Source organism: Notothenia coriiceps, unplaced genomic scaffold (assembly GCF_000735185.1).
Source record: "Notothenia coriiceps isolate Sejong01 unplaced genomic scaffold, NC01 NC01_scaffold00017074, whole genome shotgun sequence".
Taxonomy (NCBI): Eukaryota; Metazoa; Chordata; class Actinopteri; order Perciformes; family Nototheniidae; genus Notothenia; species Notothenia coriiceps.
In genome coordinates this window covers 461909-482963 of record NW_011349775.1, presented here as the reverse complement: position 1 = coordinate 482963, position 21055 = coordinate 461909, and the positions used below count along the sequence as shown (strand labels likewise).

The 21055-nt window shown below is 40.7% G+C and overlaps 2 protein-coding genes across 2 annotated transcripts; both read right to left on the bottom strand.

Moving 5' to 3' along the window:
* Positions 1-8565: 8565 nt before the first annotated feature.
* Positions 8566-14195, bottom strand: LOC104950124 (PI-PLC X domain-containing protein 1-like). The gene is made up of 6 exons (XM_010776598.1): positions 13823-14195; positions 12805-12941; positions 12205-12333; positions 11970-12125; positions 10988-11174; positions 8566-8615 (listed from the first exon to the last, which is right to left on the bottom strand). Exons 1-6 carry the CDS (start codon positions 13908-13910, stop codon positions 8566-8568), a joined length of 747 nt encoding a protein of 248 aa, XP_010774900.1. The 5' UTR covers positions 13911-14195.
* A 745-nt stretch (positions 14196-14940) lies between these two features.
* Positions 14941-19756, bottom strand: LOC104950123 (PI-PLC X domain-containing protein 1-like). Its single transcript, XM_010776597.1, has 5 exons — positions 19700-19756; positions 19016-19120; positions 17413-17568; positions 16638-16815; positions 14941-15775 (listed from the first exon to the last, which is right to left on the bottom strand). The coding sequence occupies exons 1-5, from the start codon at positions 19754-19756 to the stop codon at positions 15531-15533; spliced, it is 741 nt and encodes a 246-aa protein (XP_010774899.1). The 3' UTR covers positions 14941-15530.
* Between the last annotated feature and the right edge of the window lie 1299 nt (positions 19757-21055).

The window sequence follows — 21055 nt, the reverse complement described above, 5'->3', positions numbered from 1 at the left end:
GCGGCTCAACTCCGAGTCCCTCCCTGATGACCGAACTTCTCACCTTATCCCTAAGGGAGACACCAGCCACCCTGCGGAGAAAACCCATCTCGGCCGCTTGTACCCGCGATCAGCCTACTGTATTTTTCAAATGACATCACTGTTTATTATGGAAATATGGGAACGTGTGTAAAGTATGCACCTTAGGGCCAGTGACCAGAGATAAGTCACTGACTGGCACATTTAACAAAAAATATATACCAGTTTAACAGCGTATAAATCATTTGATTCTTATTGTTTAAAAACAATCAAAAACAGTAGGCTACACTCTTTAATTATACTGCCGAGTGTTGAGTTTCAAAGTCTTGAAAGCACGGTCAGGAAAAATCTTCATCCTACATAAGCGCAAGTCCTGGTGGCATGGCTCTATGGATATAATTAATGATCTTAATTTATATATCACTGTTTGTGCACAGAAAGCAGCATACTATGCTTCATAATTCAGAAACAAAAACAAAACATTTCCAAAACCTCTCCTGCAGGCCTAATGAACACTAAAGCTGGGTAACAATACATGTATGAATATATTTGAGCAAAATACAGAAAAAGAATTGCAAAATATATCTTTCATGTTGTAATTGTGATGGTGAGAGTGTCATGTTTCTGTGTTAATATGCAAATTGTTGTTGTAATGAAGGCGACATATGAAGCTGTTCTGTGTTTTCTCTTCCGGCCGGAGGGGGTCAGCTCGGGTTCCCTCGCTCTGACAGAACAGCTTCTCATGTTTGCCTTTGTTTGTTGCACTGATGTGGGAGGGAAACAGCGACCCCCTGTTCCCTTGCCAGAGAATCAGAGAGGATCATAAGACACAACACTGCCTACATCCTCTTCATTTATCAGGAGACAGCCACGATAATATCAAAAGACTGATTTAGACAGATTAGATTACTTTACTGTCATTACAAAATGCAAGCACAGTGTAACAAAATTAAAGAGGGTCTAACCAGAACAGTCAGTTATATAAACAATTATCAGAAGTATAATAAATTATACAAAAATAAAGGTAAATAGATGGGAAACGTATCAATAAGAATAAATACACAGATAATAATAAATACAGTGAATAACAGCTATACAACAGTAATGACAAGGATATTCCGCTTCAGCACAGCACACGACAACAACTTAGGCAGAGTAGCGCACAGTCGCGGTGGTTCATTGCAGCAGTCCCGAACTGCTGAAGGAAGAACTGGCGTGAGTCTTGTTGCGTCTACCCGGGAGGCTGTTGATGGTAGCGTGCCTTCCCAGAGCGGGTCCACGTAGGGGGCATAAACAGTGTTATTAGCGATCGAACCGATATGGCTTTGTCAAGCGCCGATACCGATGACCGATTATTCAAATAATGAAAAGAGACCGTATAACCCATATTTGAACCGATAGTACATTCGTGCAGAAAATCGCGAAAATCTTTGTGTCAAGAAATGCTAGAATAACACAAATTTCGCAACTACAACTCAACACAACTTCTTGAAATGCCATTTACAGCGTAATGATTATGTTTAATGCAACTTTATAAACATCTTACAACGCGTTTCCTCTCTGTGCCCTTCTTCTTCAGTGCCAGCCCATCTGCAATGAGTTAGCAGGAGAGAGACAAGACAGTATGGGGCTGCATCTTGACATGCCTTAACTAAACAATAATGCCCGTTAATTTATTATATCAAAAACAATGCCCGCGTATATCTAGCGATAACATCCCAATAAGCCTGGTAGCAACTGTAAAAACACTAGTGCTCAGCTAATGTTTTGCCAAACTATTAAAAGTGAGGCTGATTACAGTAGACCTAACGCTTAGAGTAGCCCTCACTTCTAATATTTTGCCCTAAACATTTTGCTATAATACATGCTTGGCAGCTAATGAGCTTCACATATCAACCTGAAAAACTGCGCAGGTGCCACTCTAAGCGGAGGATAGATAAGATATATAGATAGATAGATAGATAGATTAGATAGATAGCATAGAGTAGATAGGTGGCAACGCGTCATTGGAATGAACACGAGACATCAGAGGCTGACGAAGCAGAAATTGTACACTTTTAAAAGGGCAGGTCATGCCGACCTCAAGTTAATACAAATAAACAGGTTAACAATCCAGTTACGGTTGATAGCAGCTTAATAGTATGAAACACAGGCGCCTGTAAAGTAAAGAATGAACTTAAACCAATGATTCGGCTAATTGCTGTACCCTCAGCTAAAAAATAGACATAATATCCTTGCAATCAGTAGCGCTATCCACTCAAAATAGATACTTAAAAATGAGCTTAGACAGACATGCTGAATTATTCCATGGATTACATGTTTTTAGTCACATCAAGGGTCGTCCATCTAGATGTCGGACCCTGAGAAGCCACACAAGTTTTACTTTTTTTTACGCATTCCCTATTTCATTTTCTGTTGTTGGTGGTTGGAGGTGGATATATTCTTATCTTACCTTGCATACCAAAAGTTAAAAACTTGCCTTACTTTTACTAGCCCTACAGCCAATAAAGTGATGAACACAAGGGTGTAACTTGGTTCAGAAGCTGGGGGGGACACAAACAGGGGGTCCTCCGCAATGAAACTTTTCTCAATTTAATCCATTTCTTGCCTGTCTACAAATATGATTAGCGGTACTATAGCTTAACAAATTCAAGAAAAATGTGTTGTAGTGCTATAATGAGCTGTGCACACTTATGCTTAGCTATCCTATCCATGTGAACGCTGTTTTTTTGTGCATGACCCTCACGAGTCCGCCTAGGGGGGGGGGGGGGTCTGCGGGCATGCAAAACCGGAGAAGATAATTTTTCTTTAAGTTGAAGTTGAATTCGCATCAAATCTGGTCACTTTGAGAACATACAATAAACACATCTTTATAAAAGTGGGAGCGGAGCGGACGGGACAAATGGGAGTAGTGAAGAAGTGAAGGAGTCATGTCCCCCCGGTCGGACCCGAGGAAAATTGACGGGCGCAATGAGTAGATNATTTGAAAAATACAGTAGGCCTAAAATCTGCAGGATTAAAAGCGCTGATAAACTCTAATCCAACTTCTAATGTAAAGGTCATAGAGATATAAGTCAAAGTGAGACTGTTGCTTTTAGTTAAACTAAGTACTTTGACTTATATCTCTATGACCTTTACATTAGAAGTTGGATTAGAGTTTATCAGCGCTTTTAATCCTGCAGATTTTAGGCCTACTGTATTTTTCAAATGACATCACTGTTTATTATGGAAATATGGGAACGTGTGTAAAGTATGCACCTTAGGGCNAGCGCTTTTAATCCTGCAGATTTTAGGCCTACTGTCCATCCATCCATCCATCTTCTCCCGCTTATCCGTGGTCGGGTCGCGGAGGTAGCAGTTCTGCTGGAACTGCTACCTCCGCGACCCGACCACGGATAAGCGGGAGAAGATGGATGGATGGATGGACAGTAGGCCTAAAATCTGCAGGATTAAAAGCGCTGATAAACTCTAATCCAACTTCTAATGTAAAGGTCATAGAGATATAAATCAAAGTGAGACTGTTGCTTTTAGTTAAACTAAGTCAGACTTGCCGTTCTGAGAAACCCATGACGCTCACATGTATTTTTCTGTGACTAAAAAGTGCAGAAAGAAATAAAATCTGCAAACAGATGGCAGTTTTCTTTACCAGTTTTCTATCTCCTGCCCACATAGATTGTTATATAATGTGATGTTTCCTCGTGTATACACACACACAAATATGTGATGTGAAGGGCAAGATTCAAGGCTTTATTTTCATGTGCACATTAGCTACAGTGTAGATGTGGCAATGAAAAACGTAAGTCACAGGCTCCTCCAACAGTGCAACGCGTGAATATATATATAGGACATAAAACAAATAAAATAGTGAAAGAGAATGTTGCATTTTTTATTTGTTAAAGTTGTTTATCTGTAACTCACATTTGAAAAGACAATGCCCTTTATTTCTAATGTTGCCAAACGTGAAGCAGTGATATCACACAATAAAACGAGGCTGTTCCTCATGTGTTGGGGGACCTCCCGGAGACTCCCCCGGGGGTCCTATCCCGTCCCTGAACCCCACCTTGGCTACCACACACACACATGCGCAGGGAGGGGCGGCGTGAGCGTGGTGTGCAGCTTTGTGCGCATGTTCTGCTGTTAGGATGGTGTCGCTGTGCAACTCCTCATCATTGCATGGTTCATGTCCAGCTGGAAGAGGCTCTGCACAATAACAGCCATCAGAAATCGGGAATATCGACAAATCAGGAGACATCATGAGCAAAGTACAGGGAGGGATGAAATGCGTGAAATATCTGCTGTTCATCTTCAACTTCATCTTCTGGGTAAGTCCGACTCACTTCGCGTGAAAACAACGTTATCGCTATTTTAAAATCACCCGAATGTTTTGCACATTGTGGCCATTTTTATTCTATTTCTCTTCGATTTATTTGATTTATTACAAACAATTATTAAGCTTTGTTTGCATGTGGAAAACCGGTTAGTGCTGTGGCTCAGAGTCGTGTTTACATGTTCAACACTGCAGGATATGTCTGTCTATTGCTTTTGTTAGATATGTTTTTTTAATTAACTTGGTTTCGTTTTACTCTGGGGGAGTTCATCCACCTGCTCTGTGCAAACTCCTCTCTGAATGGCTCCCTAAATACTCAAATCATTGCTTTATTGCCATCCATCATCTTCTTATCTAAATCCATCATAAACCATGACACCTCTTAAAGTGCTCTCTATCTATTACAATGTATAATTAATGGTTAAATCTGTACAAACCCTTTTAATACCCATGCTTTATGTTGTACTGTAACACACACACACATACACACACACACACACACACACACACACACACACACACACACACACACACACACACACACACAGCACAGTGGCTTGGTGCTGGGAGTTTCTAACAGACAGGGTTAACCTGTGTTTGGAACATCATGGAGGTTTATGTCTGTTATGAAACATTATGATCAGATAAGGTTACCTGTGGCTCCGGCTGCTGTGGAGTCACTTTGGATTTTTTTCTGCACTGAATTATCCTCTGACATTGTGTCGGTTCTCCTTTTGAACTGTGTAGCTGATGGGAATATAGGCTTGGTAAACTTTAGCTTGAAACCCTCACACAATTAAAGCTACTATTCGTTGTGTAGCTATAAAACCTGTTCCACTAAACAGTGAAACACTGAAAGAAAAGATTATTACTTTGTTGTCTGTTGTATTTCTTAATAAGTAGACAGCCACTGAATTGTCCATCCCGTTTGGGGTCGTGACCCCCAGGTTGCAAACCAATAGAGTGGAGCTGCAACCATTAGTGGACACATTGAAGTGAATGAAATTAGTATGACAGAAAATGCAGTTTTTAGCCGGTCAAATATTGAGATTTATTCCTTTTCTCTGTTTTATATTACATTTAACTGAATCATTTTAGCTGTGGACTGATAAAAAAAACTATTACATTTGTACAAATCTCCTTGGATTTCAAGAAAATGGGATGGACATGCTTTCTAGACCAAACGATTCATCGAGAAAATATTTGTTATTTGCAGTCTCAACATCAATGCCAAATTATTTGTATATGATCCCACCTCACATTGCATGATATGCCTACATGTATCATGTTCAAAGACTCCTTTGTGTAAATTCAGCACGAGATTAGTTTGCAATGGGTTGAAATATGTCGATTAGAATAGAGATAACCGATAAATGAATCGGCAGCAACTAACAATTGTTTCGTTATTCTTCTGGTCAAGAAAATGTCTGAAGCAAATGACATCACAGTTTGCATGCCAAAGGTGATTTGCTTAAATTGTTAGTTTTGCATGAACAAAGTGTCCAAAACTCAAAGATTAAATGTACTATCACATAAAGCAAATAAAAGCAGCACTGTGACGCGCTGGAACTAGGCAATGTTTGGAATTTGTTCTAGAAAATGACTTAGTTAATATGCGTGACAGACTCAGTGCTTGTAGATAGATGCTTGAGTTTGACTTCTAAATGATACAGTGTATAGGATCTTGACGGTTGCATTGACAAATCTCTGTAAACGATCTCTTGTGTCACGGACACACAGCGGCCTCTTTGTCTCGCAGTTTGGGGACTGAGAGCAGGGCCGTTGTGGTCTGGGCCAAAAGAGGCGTACAGTACTACGCTGTCATTTTGGGGTGCAAAGCCAAACAAGCAGCCAATGCTAGTGTGAGTTACATCACCAGGCCCTGTGAGGCTGGCACAGCCGGCGGCTGCAATGCACCATGGGAGGTGGACCATTGATGCTATGATGTTAAGATCTGATTATTATGATTGTCCATCTGCTGTATTCCTTCTCCGATCATTTTTACTCTTGCCTAGTTCATGTGTTTTCCTCCTAGAATGTTATTTTTAGGAATCAGGGTTAAAAGTAAAATGGTTGAGATGATCACATTTACATGTATTATCAGATATTTGATCTGTAAAATGAAGATCAAGAAACATTAAGGGTTGTTATTTATTAAAAAGTATGTGTTCAGGAGTTATTGTGTAAAATATTGTAAAACTCAACTGTTTTGCTCTAAATAAAAACTTATAATAGGAAATAACCACTAATACACCCCACCTGCTGCTATATTGCTCTCATGTTATTCATATGATTCAAGAAATGTATTCACAAAAGTATATTTAGTATTAAAACCCTTCATATGTATCGATGTTAAACATGGGCAGTTTACACCTGAATGTTCTTTGTGTCTAAGGTCAGAAGGATTCACTTTCTGAGGGTGAGACCTGCTTCAATCGATGGTTTATTTCTGGTCAAACTCACCCAGGGAGCAGTGATGACGTCTCAGTGTCGAGAAAAACATTGCACCTGATGTCCTATCTTAATTTGTACTACATGCCATTAAGCAGAGGAAAAGTTTTTCCTGGTTTTACAGCCTATGATCTGTTTGAGAGTCTAAACAGGTCTTACACTTGTAGTCTCTAAAGAGTTGATGCATTAACATCTTTGGCAGCAGTTTGTTCGGGATAAACAGGAGAAGAAAAGGGACAGTGGGCACCAGTAACCACTTCACTGAGGAGACAAAGATGAGAGCAGCACATTCAGAATATTAATCAACAGAAGAGCCAAAGATAAAAACTAGAGGGGCCTCAATATTTAACTGTGAAGAGATTTCTCAGAAACATCAAACCAGAGACATCATTTAAATCTTCAGAATAACCAGAGACCAAATTTCAAACAGTGTTCTTTAATATCCTGCCACAGTGAGTAATTGTAACCTGACTGTGGCTCCTCAGCTGTCGGGCCTGCTGGTGCTGGCGGTGGGACTCTGGCTCAGGTTTGACCCCAACACAGTGGAGCTGCTGACGGGGGACGGAGCCCCTGACACCTTCTTCATAGGTACGTCCTCCAAACACAGCCTACATCTACTGCAACATGGGGCAAGATAACAGAATAACATGTTTAAGTTGTTTATTTATTTTAGTGTATTAAACTGTTTTTATTTTTCCTTGATTTTAAGTGAAGTAATTTAATAGTTCAAGTTCTTATGTCAACAATGCAACAATGCAAGTTTGGCCTGCAGCTACTGAAGCTAAGTAATGTTATGAGGAATTGGAAGTCTATTTTTCAAAATAAATCTTCAAATTCGAGCAACATTGTGGTTAATAAAATCCACAATGTAGCTTGAATTTAGAGATTTATTTTGAAAAATGTAAACGCTATGTTGCTGATACATTTCCTTTTCAAGCTATTGAACATAGTTTGACTTCTCAATATAAAAAGTATCAAATGTAAGAATGTAAAAGATAGAATTTCTTAGATATTAAGACACATTTTCAGGCATAAAATAAACACTATTCAGGTGAACAAGAACAAGCTTCAGAGAACAAAGGGCAGAGCCAGGTTGCACGCTTGATGACATAAGGTTTTATGGTGCGCTGTAAAAATCGTTTCACAAATGCCCCTCTGGGATTCTCCTCCACCATTTTAACTGGAGAGCCTTTCAGGGGCCGCAGGTGTTGTTGAGCGGTAATGAGAGCTTAACAGGCGCATCCTACCTTTAATGCATGGTGATGTTTCAGCACTTCCTCCCCACGACCCAACTCACTGTTCTGAGTGGTTTAGTCCCAGATCATCGGATGTGCCACACTGCTTTGCAAAGTGTGTACTCACTAACATATTACGGTGCTGAGAGGAAGTGAGCACATGTCAAACCGTTATTGACATGCTCCATTAGCAGTAGTGCTCCGTTTTATAGGTTATGGAGAGAATTTCTCATGTTTTACAAATAATGATTCGGTTTTCCTCCCACTGGGGGAATACGAAATGATCAATCAGAGCTCAGGCAGCGACAAATGGACCTGAGCCTCAAACTGATTCATGAACAGCACTTTGCACTCAGGTTACTTTTGATTGAGCTAAAACATTCAAACACAAAGAGTGGACAAACACCTTCAGTGTGTGGTAGTGCACACAATGGGCTTCTCTCTTTCTCTGTCGCTCTGCGTAGGACGATTAGAATGAAGCCTATTCTTGTAACTCCCGTTTAGATCATGCCCTAAAATGGTGACTTCACTTCCTCAGCGCTCTGCCCTCATGGGACTGCCTCCCTCAGGAGAGGAGGAGCAGGCTGGGTGGGGCAGGTGACAGGAGGATACCTCCTTTAGGATCATGATGCTGCACCATTCAGGGCAACTTTGTGAGGAATAAAACAAAACAAAGTTTCTTGTTGAATGTAAAAGGGGAAAAAGTGAAGTCCAATACAGCCTTAAAAATATAAATAGGTAACACCCAATATAAACTGGGCAAAGAAGACACGCAAGATATTATTTGAGATATACTCACTTGAGTCCTCACAGTTGTTCATCAGTTTATGCAAAACTACTGCAGCGAGATCATTTTCGTTCAGTTTGGTTTAATTTGACATGCAAATATCACAGAGCGAGCACACATTTTTAATCGGTGCGTTGCCCATAATCGGTACTTCACATTTCAGCAGGAAATACTTACATTTTGACTCAACTAAAGTTACAGGCATCTGCTCACTCATCACTACATCAATAATATTAATCCAGTACAGTATAATAAACTCTAAAAATTGGGCTAACTGCATTTATATAATATATTAAATAAAGGAATACCTTCCTTTCTGTGTTGAACTGCCCTTGTTCTAATGTTAGACAGCAGAGATATCTATTTATCTACATTTCCAATTAATCCTGCATAGGGCGTCTAACAGAGGAGCCTTAGCAACAAAATAAATATGATCATGAGCAGAACGCTGACTTCATGCACCTCCAGCACTGAGACTGAACAGAGGGACCTAACAAGGGAAAGTGGAAGCATTCCCTGTGGCTGAATCCTTTTCCATGCTGTCACCTTGTTGCTCCCTGCGCCTGCATGTAAACAGCCATTATGTGCATTCATCAGAAAGAGACTGAGATGTTTACACTGATATGTATCGCTACATGCTACCAGCCTTAACAAGGAGGGCCACTTTCTGCTGGTTTCTCTACAAGTGTTTAAGGCAGCAGCCAGGCAGCTCCTTGTACATTCTGTATACACAGTAGAAGCTTGGCCCATTATAACCCTCCACTTTGAAGCAGCCTATCCCTCGTTTCCTGCCCCCTTCAGCTATCCACCTCACCTTCACCTCCCCTTTTGTTCAACCACAGGAAAACAACAGCTTGCAATCACCCCCCCCCCCCATGTGGATTAATTAAATTGCTGCAATGGTTGCCGTCTATGTCATGGAGAAGACCCTTAGCGTGGACCCCGGGGACAGAGTCGGTGTATAGTTACAGTGTGAGGTCTACGTAGTGAGGGCTGGGAGCTGAGGAGCAGACCGGGGGGGCTGATGACATCCAGGCTCGAGGGGAGCGGGGACGGCTGGGGGATGTAGTTTAAAAATTAGATTTCCGACCAGACAGATGGCATCTCTGTGCTTCTGTACCCCACAATGTCTGAATCATTGGAAATAACATTATCAAAGGTCTGAAACCAGAAGCCTTGTTTCTCAGTAGACTCCATCAGCTTTCATTCAAACTGTAACGGTGATACTGCAGAGGGTGTAGCTGCACCTCTGAGACAGAGATGGAGGATTTCAGCTATTTGCAGCTCGCCTGAAGCAGCACAGAGTCCAGCGTCTTGCTCAACACACTCAAAGGGACGGCAGATGGTATTTATTTTCAGACTGAGCTTTCAGTTATTGGACTGTCTCAACCAGCTCTTATATTCAAACCAACATTCTTTTTCTTTTTTAGTTCATTTTTAGAAACAATGATTTGGACACCAACTCTAATCCGACAGATTAAGTGCACTCATCTCTCTCATTCCCCCAGAGGAGGAAACATTACAAAGAAATACTATTTAAGTTCTGGTCGTGTCAGAGATTCTTTTTGCACCTCGATTTAAAGCTTTAATATTCACAAGTATCTGGACTGGAGGAGTGGGCTCGTAATCACACTGAATTGTGGGAGGTGGTTCAGTGCTTTCGGGCTTCTCAAAGAGTTTCCACCTACACTTTTCTGCAGCAAGTCAAACAGTCCTTTTATAACTCATGTTACAGCAAAGACTTGCTTAATGATGCCGACTGCAGTTTAAGCTGTGAATTGCAGTCATGCTACAGACACTGGGATAAGATGTATTCATTGAGAACATATATTCCTCGATCCTGAACATTACTGGATTAAATTTTTTTTTTTAAATAATTTCTTTAATTATTATTTGTATTATATATATATTTTTACTTTATTTTACTATATTTTTATTATTGTTTATGTTATTAAAGTTTTCTTTAAATAGTTCTCTGTGTTTTTTATTTTTGTTTTACTTTTATGTATGCACCACGACATCAAGTCAAATTCCTCGTACGTGTCAACCTACCTGGTAATAAACCTGTTCTGATTCTGTAGTGTGTAATATAGGTTTTAGTGCATGTAAATGGTCTTCAAAGGCTCAAATCCCTGTCCTCTCCAGAGGGAGTTTCTCTCCCAGCCTCACCTGGGCGGCCCTGCTCTTTGTTCCAGTCAAGGTAACTGATGACCTCCTTCGCTGTGTGCTGGTTGGCCCACCAGTACGGGATGTCCGGCCAAAGCTCCGGATGCCGCAATGGATGCTGGGAGTCGTAGGAGAGGATGACCTGCTGCCCCGCGGCCCAGAGGCTGCGCAGTGTGGGGGCCACACAAACCTGAGGAGGAGACACTACAGGTGAATACAAAATAAAATAACAGACATCATCATGAAACTTCCCCGGTTCATTACTGACTTTAAGAAGAATTCTATTTTGTATAATGAGTTTTCTGAAATGCTATGTTTGAATATGCAAACGAGGCATTCTCTTAATATGTGCTCATTTGCAGACCTTCCCAGAACTGAAATGTGAGCTCAGCATTCTGGTTTTAATGTGTTGACAGAAGATAAGAGAAGATAAGATTGACCTTTATATATCACTGTGGGGAGATTCAGTGAAAAGCAGGACAGTATAGATTCACACAAGGTGACACATATTGGACTCAAAGGTTTTTACAAAGGAGATTCTGGATATCTCTTCGTAACACTCCATATATGTATTAAAAAATGCTGTCGTTCTCCCATTTCCCCTCTACAGCACATACACTGTGTGGTGTTTTCTCATCACTCAAGGTCTTTCTGTGTCTCTGATGTAGCTCTGCGTCTCTTAGTGGTCGTTTTTTATGTGTGTGCGTTGGTTTTGCTTCTACTTTTAATCGTTAGACCCTGAAATGATCCATTAGCCTGATCAATTATCCATCCATGCTGAAATGAATGATATGCTCTGAGCTGGTTATTGATCTAATCTCTGATACACTGTATAATATTAAGACAGTCCAACACTGACCATGTTTAGTTGGTTTGCTTTTCAATTACTTTCAGAGTTATATAATATTATATACAAGTGCTGTAAAATGTGTTTCCAGGTGCTTTCTCTGCACATTTTAGAGGCACCGTAGAAAGGGAAGCTCACCTCGTGGGGGCAGAGCTTCGACCCGAACATCTTCTTCAAGGAGAAGATAAAAGACTGGTGCAGTTCGTCGCTGATTCCCTCAAAGTGGCTGCAGGCGAGAATAACGACCTCCTTCGGGTGAGAGTTCAGCCACAGGGCAACAGAGGACAGCGTTTCCTGAAAAGAGAAACTTTTAATGTGGATCTGGAATTAAAACCCAAACTGAGAGTTTAACCAATAAGATAATTCAACTCACCAGGACGGTTAGATGAGTGTAAATGATGTGCGTGAAGTAAAGGTCGCTGGAGGGGTCTTTTAGTTTGTGTGCAACGCGGAGATCGAAGTATCGGATCCCCATGGAGAGCTGCTCCTCGATGCTTTTGTCCTGCAAAGAGGGAACAAATCATAAAACATGGAAATACATTTTTTATTATATTTTACTTCATTCAGTTCATTTAGGTTTTATCCAAAACGACTTAAAATATGTGAATACTTTGAAGAAACAAACTAAAAAAAGAAAGGATAAGGTAAGTAAATTAGCTTAAACGTACAGAAGTGACGTTTTTAATTTGTATTATTTTTGTTATTATTTAGTTATTTTATTATTTTATAACTGTATTATTATTATTTTTGTTATTATTTTAGTTATTTTATTATTTTATAGTTTTATTATTAATTAATTATATTATTATAATTTGTTCTATTATTTTGTATTATAATTATATGTTTTATTATTATTTGTATAATTATTTGTATTCATCTGTATGATTATTATTCATTTATCTATTTTTATTATTATTATTATAGTTTTTGTATTTATTTTGACTTCCGAGCATCAACCCACGTTATACAGTACCTGTGTTGTGGCCCATTTGAAGATGGTGGGTCTGGTGAAACAGTAGAACAGTCCGTCGAGGATCCTGAAGCAGTCGGACTCGGACGGGACCAGCGGAGAGTTGATGTCGAGGCAGTAACTCATCGCATCATGGCTCCCTGCAGAAACACATTTGAATCATCGTTTAAGATTTAAAAGTCCCTTGTGTGAAATGTGTCCTCTGATAGGATACGCCTACAGAATAGGAAAAAGTTGCCTACATTTAAACCAAAAAGAATAATCAAGCTCTATGTCTCCCAATAATATTTACATTTGTACTTTAAAATGTACCGTTACATTGTAATCCTGGTTGTAATCCCCATTTCAAAACATTTAAAAGTAATCTGATTAAACGTTTTATTTTATGTAACTGCAAGGGAATAGGTCTATTTTTTTAAATCCTGATTACAAAATCCAGTTACAAGTAATCCATTACTCCCCAAACCAGTACAAGTCCCCCAAAATGGTACCTAAGTAACGTACTTGAGTAAATGTACTAAATTACTATCCACCACTGGCTACAGTACTTGATTAAATGTACTTAGTTACAGTACTTGAGTAAATGTACTTCGTAACTATCCACCACTGGCTACAGTACTTGAGTACATGTACTTAGTTACAGTACTTGAGTAAATGTACTTAGTTAATGTCCACCACTGGCTACAGTATTTAAGTAAATGTAGGCCTACTTAGTTACTATCCACCACTGGCAACAGTACTTGAATAATGTACTTAGTTACTATCCACCACTGGCCACAGTACTTGAGTAAATGTAGCCCACTTAGTTACTATCCACCGCTGCTTTAACTTGAATAAAATATCTAAATACTTTCAAGATTCAAACTCAAAGGTTGTATTGTCATTAACACAGTAGCTACAGTGTAGTTATGGCAACGAAACCCCTTCAACAATGCAACAGTAATATATATAAGACACAACACAATAAAAACAGTGATATACTTGTATTATTACTAACCCCTGCATAATGTGAAATATTTACCCGGTATGGCGAGCTCCGTGAGCGGCGTGTCCCACAGCTCCTCCGGGAGAGAGGACATCCAGTCCGGGCTGCAGCTCATCTTACTCATGACTGCAGGAGAAACTCAAAAACCGGGAATAAACAATGTATTACTTCCTTTATCTGGTCCCTTTAACCCCATCCACCTTGCTCACACATACTCACACACACACGACACACGCACACACACAGAGAGACACACACTGCGGGGTAGGAGGTTCCTCATTCCTGCAGTCTGTTGGTATTTCAGGTGTTGTGAGAATCCTCTGCAGGTAAAGCACGTGACTTAGTTTTTGTTCTCTTTCTGTGGAATATTAATACGTGTCTTTGAACACTGTTTAAACTTCCGGAAACTCGTGGCTATGACGTCAGGAAGGGGCGGGGCTAACATCATGCAGCATGTTCAGATAGATAACATTGAAATTAGAAAAGAAGAAATTCGAGAAGAAAAAAATTATAACTGAGAATATAGAAAATATCATATAAAATAGAGAGGAATTCAATATAGAATAAAAAAAGTACTAGTACATAACCAAACAGAGGGTAAAAAAGTGAGTAGAAGTTATAAAATAAAGAATAAAAAAGAGAATAAGGGAATATAATGCAATAAAATAGGTATTAAAAGTAGAGTAGAAAAGAATAACATAAAATAGGGAATAGATTAAAGCACTTTGATGCTTTTCAGGATGTGGTTAGACCTGAAAGACCACAGAGACTCATGTGTACCTAAACCAGCTGACTGAAACTCAGCTACACAAAGCCCTGTGAACCTGTTGTATATGCATGTCCGCTGAAGCTTGGTATACAGATTATATATGCTGGTAATTGTCATTATATATATTGTACACTGATATGATACGAATAGCAGAAGCAAGTACGGGAACAGAGAAACTTTGCCAATGAAACTGACTGTCTTAAATCACCAGCAGGAAGCGTTCACTTATTTAATTCATGCTCTACTAACTGCTGTTGTTACGTCCTAACATGCGACTAATGTACTTATGTGGACATTATTAAAGAAGCTTTATTAATCCCCAAGGGGAATCTTTGACGGCTGATTGTCATGAAATAAAACAAAAGGACTCGATTAAAAACGCTCATGTTTATTTGAAAAGCTCATCTCCACAGGCACAGCGGCGCAGCATTATTTAAAACAAGGCCTCACCTGTTGAGTGAGTAAAACAGTCAGAGGTTGGATTCATGCAAATAAGTTTTCCATGCATTTTGCATGAGTGTAAAGTCTACTCTACGTTCTCTGAGGATAAATACAGTATACCTAGCTGCTGCCGACACGTCAGATTTATAAAAGTGTGTGACCTACGTTACAATCACATGTGCTGCTTGAATACCGCTTGTGCTTACTTAAAAAGTAAAAGGTGAGATTAGTTGCGTTGTTGTTGTTATTACTATTATTGCTCTGGTAACATAAAACTCTGGCGACTCGTGAAATCTGATACAGGAGTACATTTGCATAAATAGTGAATGTAAACAAAAGTGGAAATATTAAAAAGTCTAAAATATACATCCTCCTTATCAGTGCATTTTATATTGAAAATAATAATTCAAGTCCGTTCTCTGCCACTAAACATGCCGTGGTTCTTCCCATGTGTGTGTGTGTGTGTGTGTGTGTGTGTGTGTGTGTGTGTGTGTGTGTGTGTGTGTGTGTGTGTGTTTAATTATTGGAGAGCAGTCATGAGGAGTGTTTCAGCAGTTTCTCGTTCAGAGAGACGACGGTGGGCACGAAGCCGCTCTCGGTGACGAAGTCTCCGGCGATGATGTTGAGCGAGCCCTCCCCACAGCCGGGGCTCTGCTGCTGCACCCAGCTGAGCAGGGGGGGGTAGGTGGACATCACCAGGTCCTTCAGGGACTCTGTGGGGTGGGTGCAGATGTACTTCAGGTCCTCCGTCAGGTTCATGCCTGTGACGAAGAAACCCCCTGAAACATACAGTATGGAAATCAAAATGACACATTTGTGGGCAAAGTTGGCACATACAAAACACCACATGAAAAGTACACACATACAGTTCCCTTACAAAACAAACAACAATTAAATAAATACAATAAAAAACCCACCCTCCACACATTATAAAATGTGCAAATTACTTGTTGTTGTTTTTTAAATGAAAATATAAATACCTCAAGGATTTTTGTATTATTAATATAAAAGAAATACAGTAATAATAACCATAGAAATAATGATAACATATTTTATTATATTAAAAGGTAGGGTAGGTAAGTTTGAGAAACCGGCTCGAGATACACTTTTTGTTATATTCCATGGAATACTCTTAACATCCCGATAGCAATGAATATCTGAAGTGCTTTGACAAAAAACCATAAGAAAATGTCATCAGTGGAAGCCGTAGAACTGTACAAAGCACGACCAATCATCTGAGCTGCCCCGGCTAAAATAACTGGATGGCCTACCTGCCTGTCAGCTTTCCATCTGTGCACAAACTTATCTCGTGCCCTCATTGGTCATGTGTGCGTTCGTGTGTGTTGGAGGAGGGGCTCTGTAAGGAAGTGGCAGATTTTTTCCGGCTGTGTGTTTTCAAATTCTAGCGCACTCGAGCTGGTTTCTCCAAAATTACTTATAATTTTAGTTTTCTATTTATTGTATTTTAAAAAGATTAATTTTTATAAAACTTCATAAAGAAATTAGTGGGATTCATTTCCACTCTTAATTACGCTGGCATAGTTTGTTAACAGTAGGAAATCCACAGTTTAATGAACCTTAACTTGAGTATAGATGCCGTTACCCCAGAGTAATACATCTTTCCAGCGTGTTTTTATTTACCTGGCCTGCCGCTCTGCTTGCGGCTCTCGAACTCCTGGATGAGCTCCTCGGCTCGGCACTTGTTGGCCCACCAGTACGGGATGTGAGGCCAGAGGTCGGCGCTGCTGCAGGAGAGCACGTGTTCATAGGACACGATGACACCGCCCCGGGCCCACAGGTTACGCAGGGTCAACACCTCCTGAAATATTATTAAAGAATATAAGATAATAAGATTGCTGTTATTCAAATTAATAGACCAGATTATCCTTTCTTCTCCCTTGTTGTCTTTTTTATTTGATTATATTGTAATTATTATTATTTTTATTTATTGTTTCATTATGTGTAAGTGTTTCTCAACTATATTGTACATATTTTCTGTTTTTTTAAATATTTTTGGTATGCACTGTGCACATCTTTTTTTTAATATTTAGATTTTTTCCAGGAACACGATATAAAAAAATCTTCAACCGACAACAATCGCAAAAAATCTATAACTTATTATTGTTAACAGTGACAATCATTTCACATATAACCTCAAATCAGCTTAATGGGTATACAAAATGTCCTCTATAGACCAAAAGGTATTCAAATATATTTATTAAATAGTAACCAAAAGAGCGAGCACTTGTTTTATGCATTTACAGCACCACAAGTGTTGTATCCTTTCAGAGAAACATGCAAATGAATTCTGCGTCCTTTCTTTATGGGTCTATTTGCAACCGTGCATTGACTTTGTAGGTCATTGACAGAAGAAGCATGCAGATTTCATGATTATCCTCTGCAGGAGGAGTCTCACCGTTTTGGGGCAGAGTTTGGAGGCGAACACGCTGCGGATGGTGCTGATCAGCAGCATGTGCAGCTCCGGGCTCAGGCCCAGGAAGTGACTGAAGGAGAGGATGAGCACCTCCCGGGGGTGAGCGTCCATCCACTGCCTGATCTCCAGCAGCACTGCCTGCAGACAGGGCACACGGTGAAGAGACACACGGTAAAGAAACACACGGTGAAGAGACACACGTCTAAGAAACACACGGTAAAGAAACACACGGTAAAGAAACACACGGTAAAGAAACACACGGTAAAGAAACACACGGTGAAGAGACACACGGTAAAGAAACACACGGTAAAGAAACACACGGTAAAGAAACACACGTCTAAGAAACACACGGTGAAGATTAAGCGAGAGCTAGAAAATATTTAACATTCATTTCCACATCTGTGTAGTAATCCTGACACACCACCATACAGACTAAAGTGGGAACTATTAAGGAAGAAGGTTAAGTTATCCTCTTGCCTTGTAAATGTACAACATGTATTCATACACGTTTTGAAAATGCACTGAATGTCTTCTCTGTCGTTTTTACACTTTGCAAAGTCGTCCCACGGGCCGGATTGGACCCTATGGTGGGACGGTTTTTACTGAATGTTTGACACCCCAGATTTAGTATGTTCTATAGGTTTTAGTGCATGTAAATGGTCTGCAAAGGCTAAAATCCCCTTCAGAGGGAGTTTCTCTGCTTTCATTAGACTCCTTTGTTTACTTCCGGACCATAGATGTTAAGAAACCTTTGGAGCAAGGACTCAGAAGACAAGGAGGACACTGAAGAGCTCGAACTGATTTTAGACGTTGAAGATTTAGAAGACATTTCACTGCAGCAACAAGGTGATACATTTCCTGGCCTAACAACTCTGAAGCTCTCTTGCTCACTCATATGCCCAATCCTAACACAATAATCAGCATTTGACAACATGTCGAAGCTAATTCTGTTTGTAGCAGAGAGTGATCATCCACCTGATAAGATGGACTCCTGGTTGTCTTTTCTGTCTGACACAGTGCGTCAGCTCTGTCCTGTTATTATCTGAAGAAGAGATTGTTTTATGAACGTTTTGGGCAAGACACATCAACTTCTTAGGTCATACCAATACACTGCAGAGGGGAAAGATTGATAAAGCTCCAAGGCTGCAGGAGACAAGGGAGCGAGAGGAGACGCAGTAGATAAGAGGACTAGGACTAAACTGAAGGGCCATTTAGAAAAACCTGTATCAATAGTTACATCAATATGTAACACTTGCACTTCTATTGGCTATAGCTCCAACACATTGTATGCAAAGGCTAAGGGGCGGGACATCTAGTAGTTGACCAATCACAACAGAGCCGGCCAGCTAACCAATCAGAGCAGACTGGGCTCTGGTTTCAGACAGAGGGTGAAAAGAGGTGCTGCAGCACAGGCAGTATGAGAAAAATAAAGAGCTTTTTGAACATTAAAGCATGGAGACACAAAATACTGAAAAGAGACACAAAATGCAAAGCCTTATTTTATATATATATATGTATGTATGTGTGTGTGTGTGTGTGTGTGTGTGTGTGTGTGTGTGTGTGTGTGTGTGTGTGTGTGTGTTACCTCCACAGTGAGCGCGGTGTACACTCCGTGGTAGAAGTAGAGGTCTGTGGACGTGTCGTTGGGGCCTCCTGTGACTTCTCGAGCTTTGACAAAATCTGCAGACTTCTAAATCTTCTGTAAAGTGACGTCGTTTGTTCCACTATGCTTAAAGGACCGGGATTGTATGAGACTTCGAGAGACGAGTGAAGGTATACCGGGTTAGGATTGGTGTTATTTAAAGTCGTAAACTGTTTACAGGTTTCGAATTAAGACAAGCATTCGTTCTGCTCACTAGGGGGACTATTCCACCTGAGGACAACAGACAAAGACAGACGTGTCACGCAGTCGGACACGGACAGATAATAGACTGCCTTCTCTAAAAAAATACTTACAAAACCAGTCCTTGTAAAGTTGAAGAAATCCAGTATTGGTTATGTGACGTCCCTCCCCTTTCCTAAACTATTCGAGGTTCCGACGTCTTTTGTTCCTCGCTCTCCCTCTGAGTATCTATTCTCCTGATCCTGATTTGACTTCCCGGTAAATCTTTGACCATAGGTATCCAATCGTGTCATACAGTCTGTGACGGTGAAGATAACCGATATCGAGGTTGCTGTAACATACGCTTCCGATTCCCCGCCCTGTAGATTATTCACCCTGGTAGTGTTGTCTCCGCCCGGTCGATCGGCATTAGTTTCCTCGTCTGACCCCGAGACCAAACGTCTTGTCTCCCACCTTTTCTCCACGACGTCGTGGTCCGTCCATACTCTTGGATTTTCTCGAAAAACTGTGTTGAATTTCGTCACCTCTTGTGTTTTTATGATTTCTCTCTGTGTTCATTACCCCGTTCTCGGAAATGAAAAATACACCACAACACACACACACACACCCCACACACCACACACACACACACACACACACACACACACAACCCACAACACCAACACACAACACACACAATGGAGGTGTCACCATGCCCGCACATGTGAGCGCCATCTTCATCTGCCAGACACCTGCACACGCAACACAGCCACCTCGCTAGGAGTCAGTGTACATAGACTGGGGGGCTAGGTACGACGACGAACTGGCTGGAGGACGTCGTGGTGCCTCCCTCCTTCTTTTATTCCTTAATTGAAGTATTAGTAGTACACTTGTTAATGGGTGGTGAGTCACATTAAGTAACGTATAGTTACGATCTTCAGAATCAGACCTCTTAATATTAATTCTGTGCTGGTACTCCAATCGTACGTCAACTCCATCAAGCTACTCGGTTTCGCCTCCATCTACCCCTTCATTGCATTAGCTTAACGCCCCAATCGAAAACCGCTGTCCAAATCAGGGACAACTACCAGCGGTGGACACAAATACCGGGGGTGACATCTGTTTCCCGGGCCTACCCGCCGAAGTACTTAAACAGCTAAGAGGTCGTCCAGCCGACGACTCAGTGGCCTCCCTCGCACCATCAAGTATAAGGTCTGTCGGCAATAAGCGTACACGAAGGGACGGTGGTCCTACCTTATATTGGATTATGCCTCTTTAATAAGCATTGTAAAGTCTCAACCAAATAATAAGGAGACCCGTCCTTCGTGTTCGTAATTGCATGCAGACCCTATCGTTGATCGGGCGAGAGCCACCCGGAGTGCGTCGGGTGTACGACCGTCCTTTAGAGCTGTTTTAAGTACTTCGGAAAGTGCCCCCGGAACAGATGGGGTTCACCCCGGGCAGTGGGTTGTCCAACCCTGAGTTGTCCCTTATTTGAACACGGGTTTCTTAATTTGGGCAGTTAATAATTCAATAAGTAATGAGAGTGACGAAACCGTAGTACTTGATAAAGGTTGACGTACCATTTAGTAATAACACACAGATTGGGGGGCGAGCCTGATTCTGGGAAGATCTACATTATAGTTATCTTAAATCGGTGACAAAACACCATAACAAGTGTACAACTAATAACTTCAATTAAGAATAAACAGAAGAGACGACCACCGACCGCTCGCTAACCCCCAGACCCGTATTTGTCGTTCGTTCGACCTGAGCCCAGTCTATGACCACCTGGACTCCTAG

Excerpts from the sequence above, each read along its gene's own strand:
- LOC104950124 (XM_010776598.1), bottom strand. The coding sequence starts at position 13,910 with ATGAGTAAGATGAGCTGCAGCCCGGACTGGATGTCCTCTCTCCCGGAG. Across the intron at positions 12,126-12,204 it reads ACACTCATCTAACCGTCCTG|GAAACGCTGTCCTCTGTTGC; the intron begins GTGAGTTGAATT and ends TTCTCTTTTCAG. Across the intron at positions 8,616-10,987 it reads CAAAGAGCAGGGCCGCCCAG|CCTGCTCCTCCTCTCCTGAG; the intron begins GTGAGGCTGGGA and ends TGCCCCACCCAG.
- LOC104950123 (XM_010776597.1), bottom strand. The coding sequence starts at position 19,756 with ATGGACGGACCACGACGTCGTGGAGAAAAGGTGGGAGACAAGACGTTT. Across the intron at positions 16,816-17,412 it reads CCAAACTCTGCCCCAAAACG|GAGGTGTTGACCCTGCGTAA; the intron begins GTGAGACTCCTC and ends ATAATATTTCAG. Across the intron at positions 15,776-16,637 it reads CAAGCAGAGCGGCAGGCCAG|GGGGTTTCTTCGTCACAGGC; the intron begins GTAAATAAAAAC and ends TGTATGTTTCAG.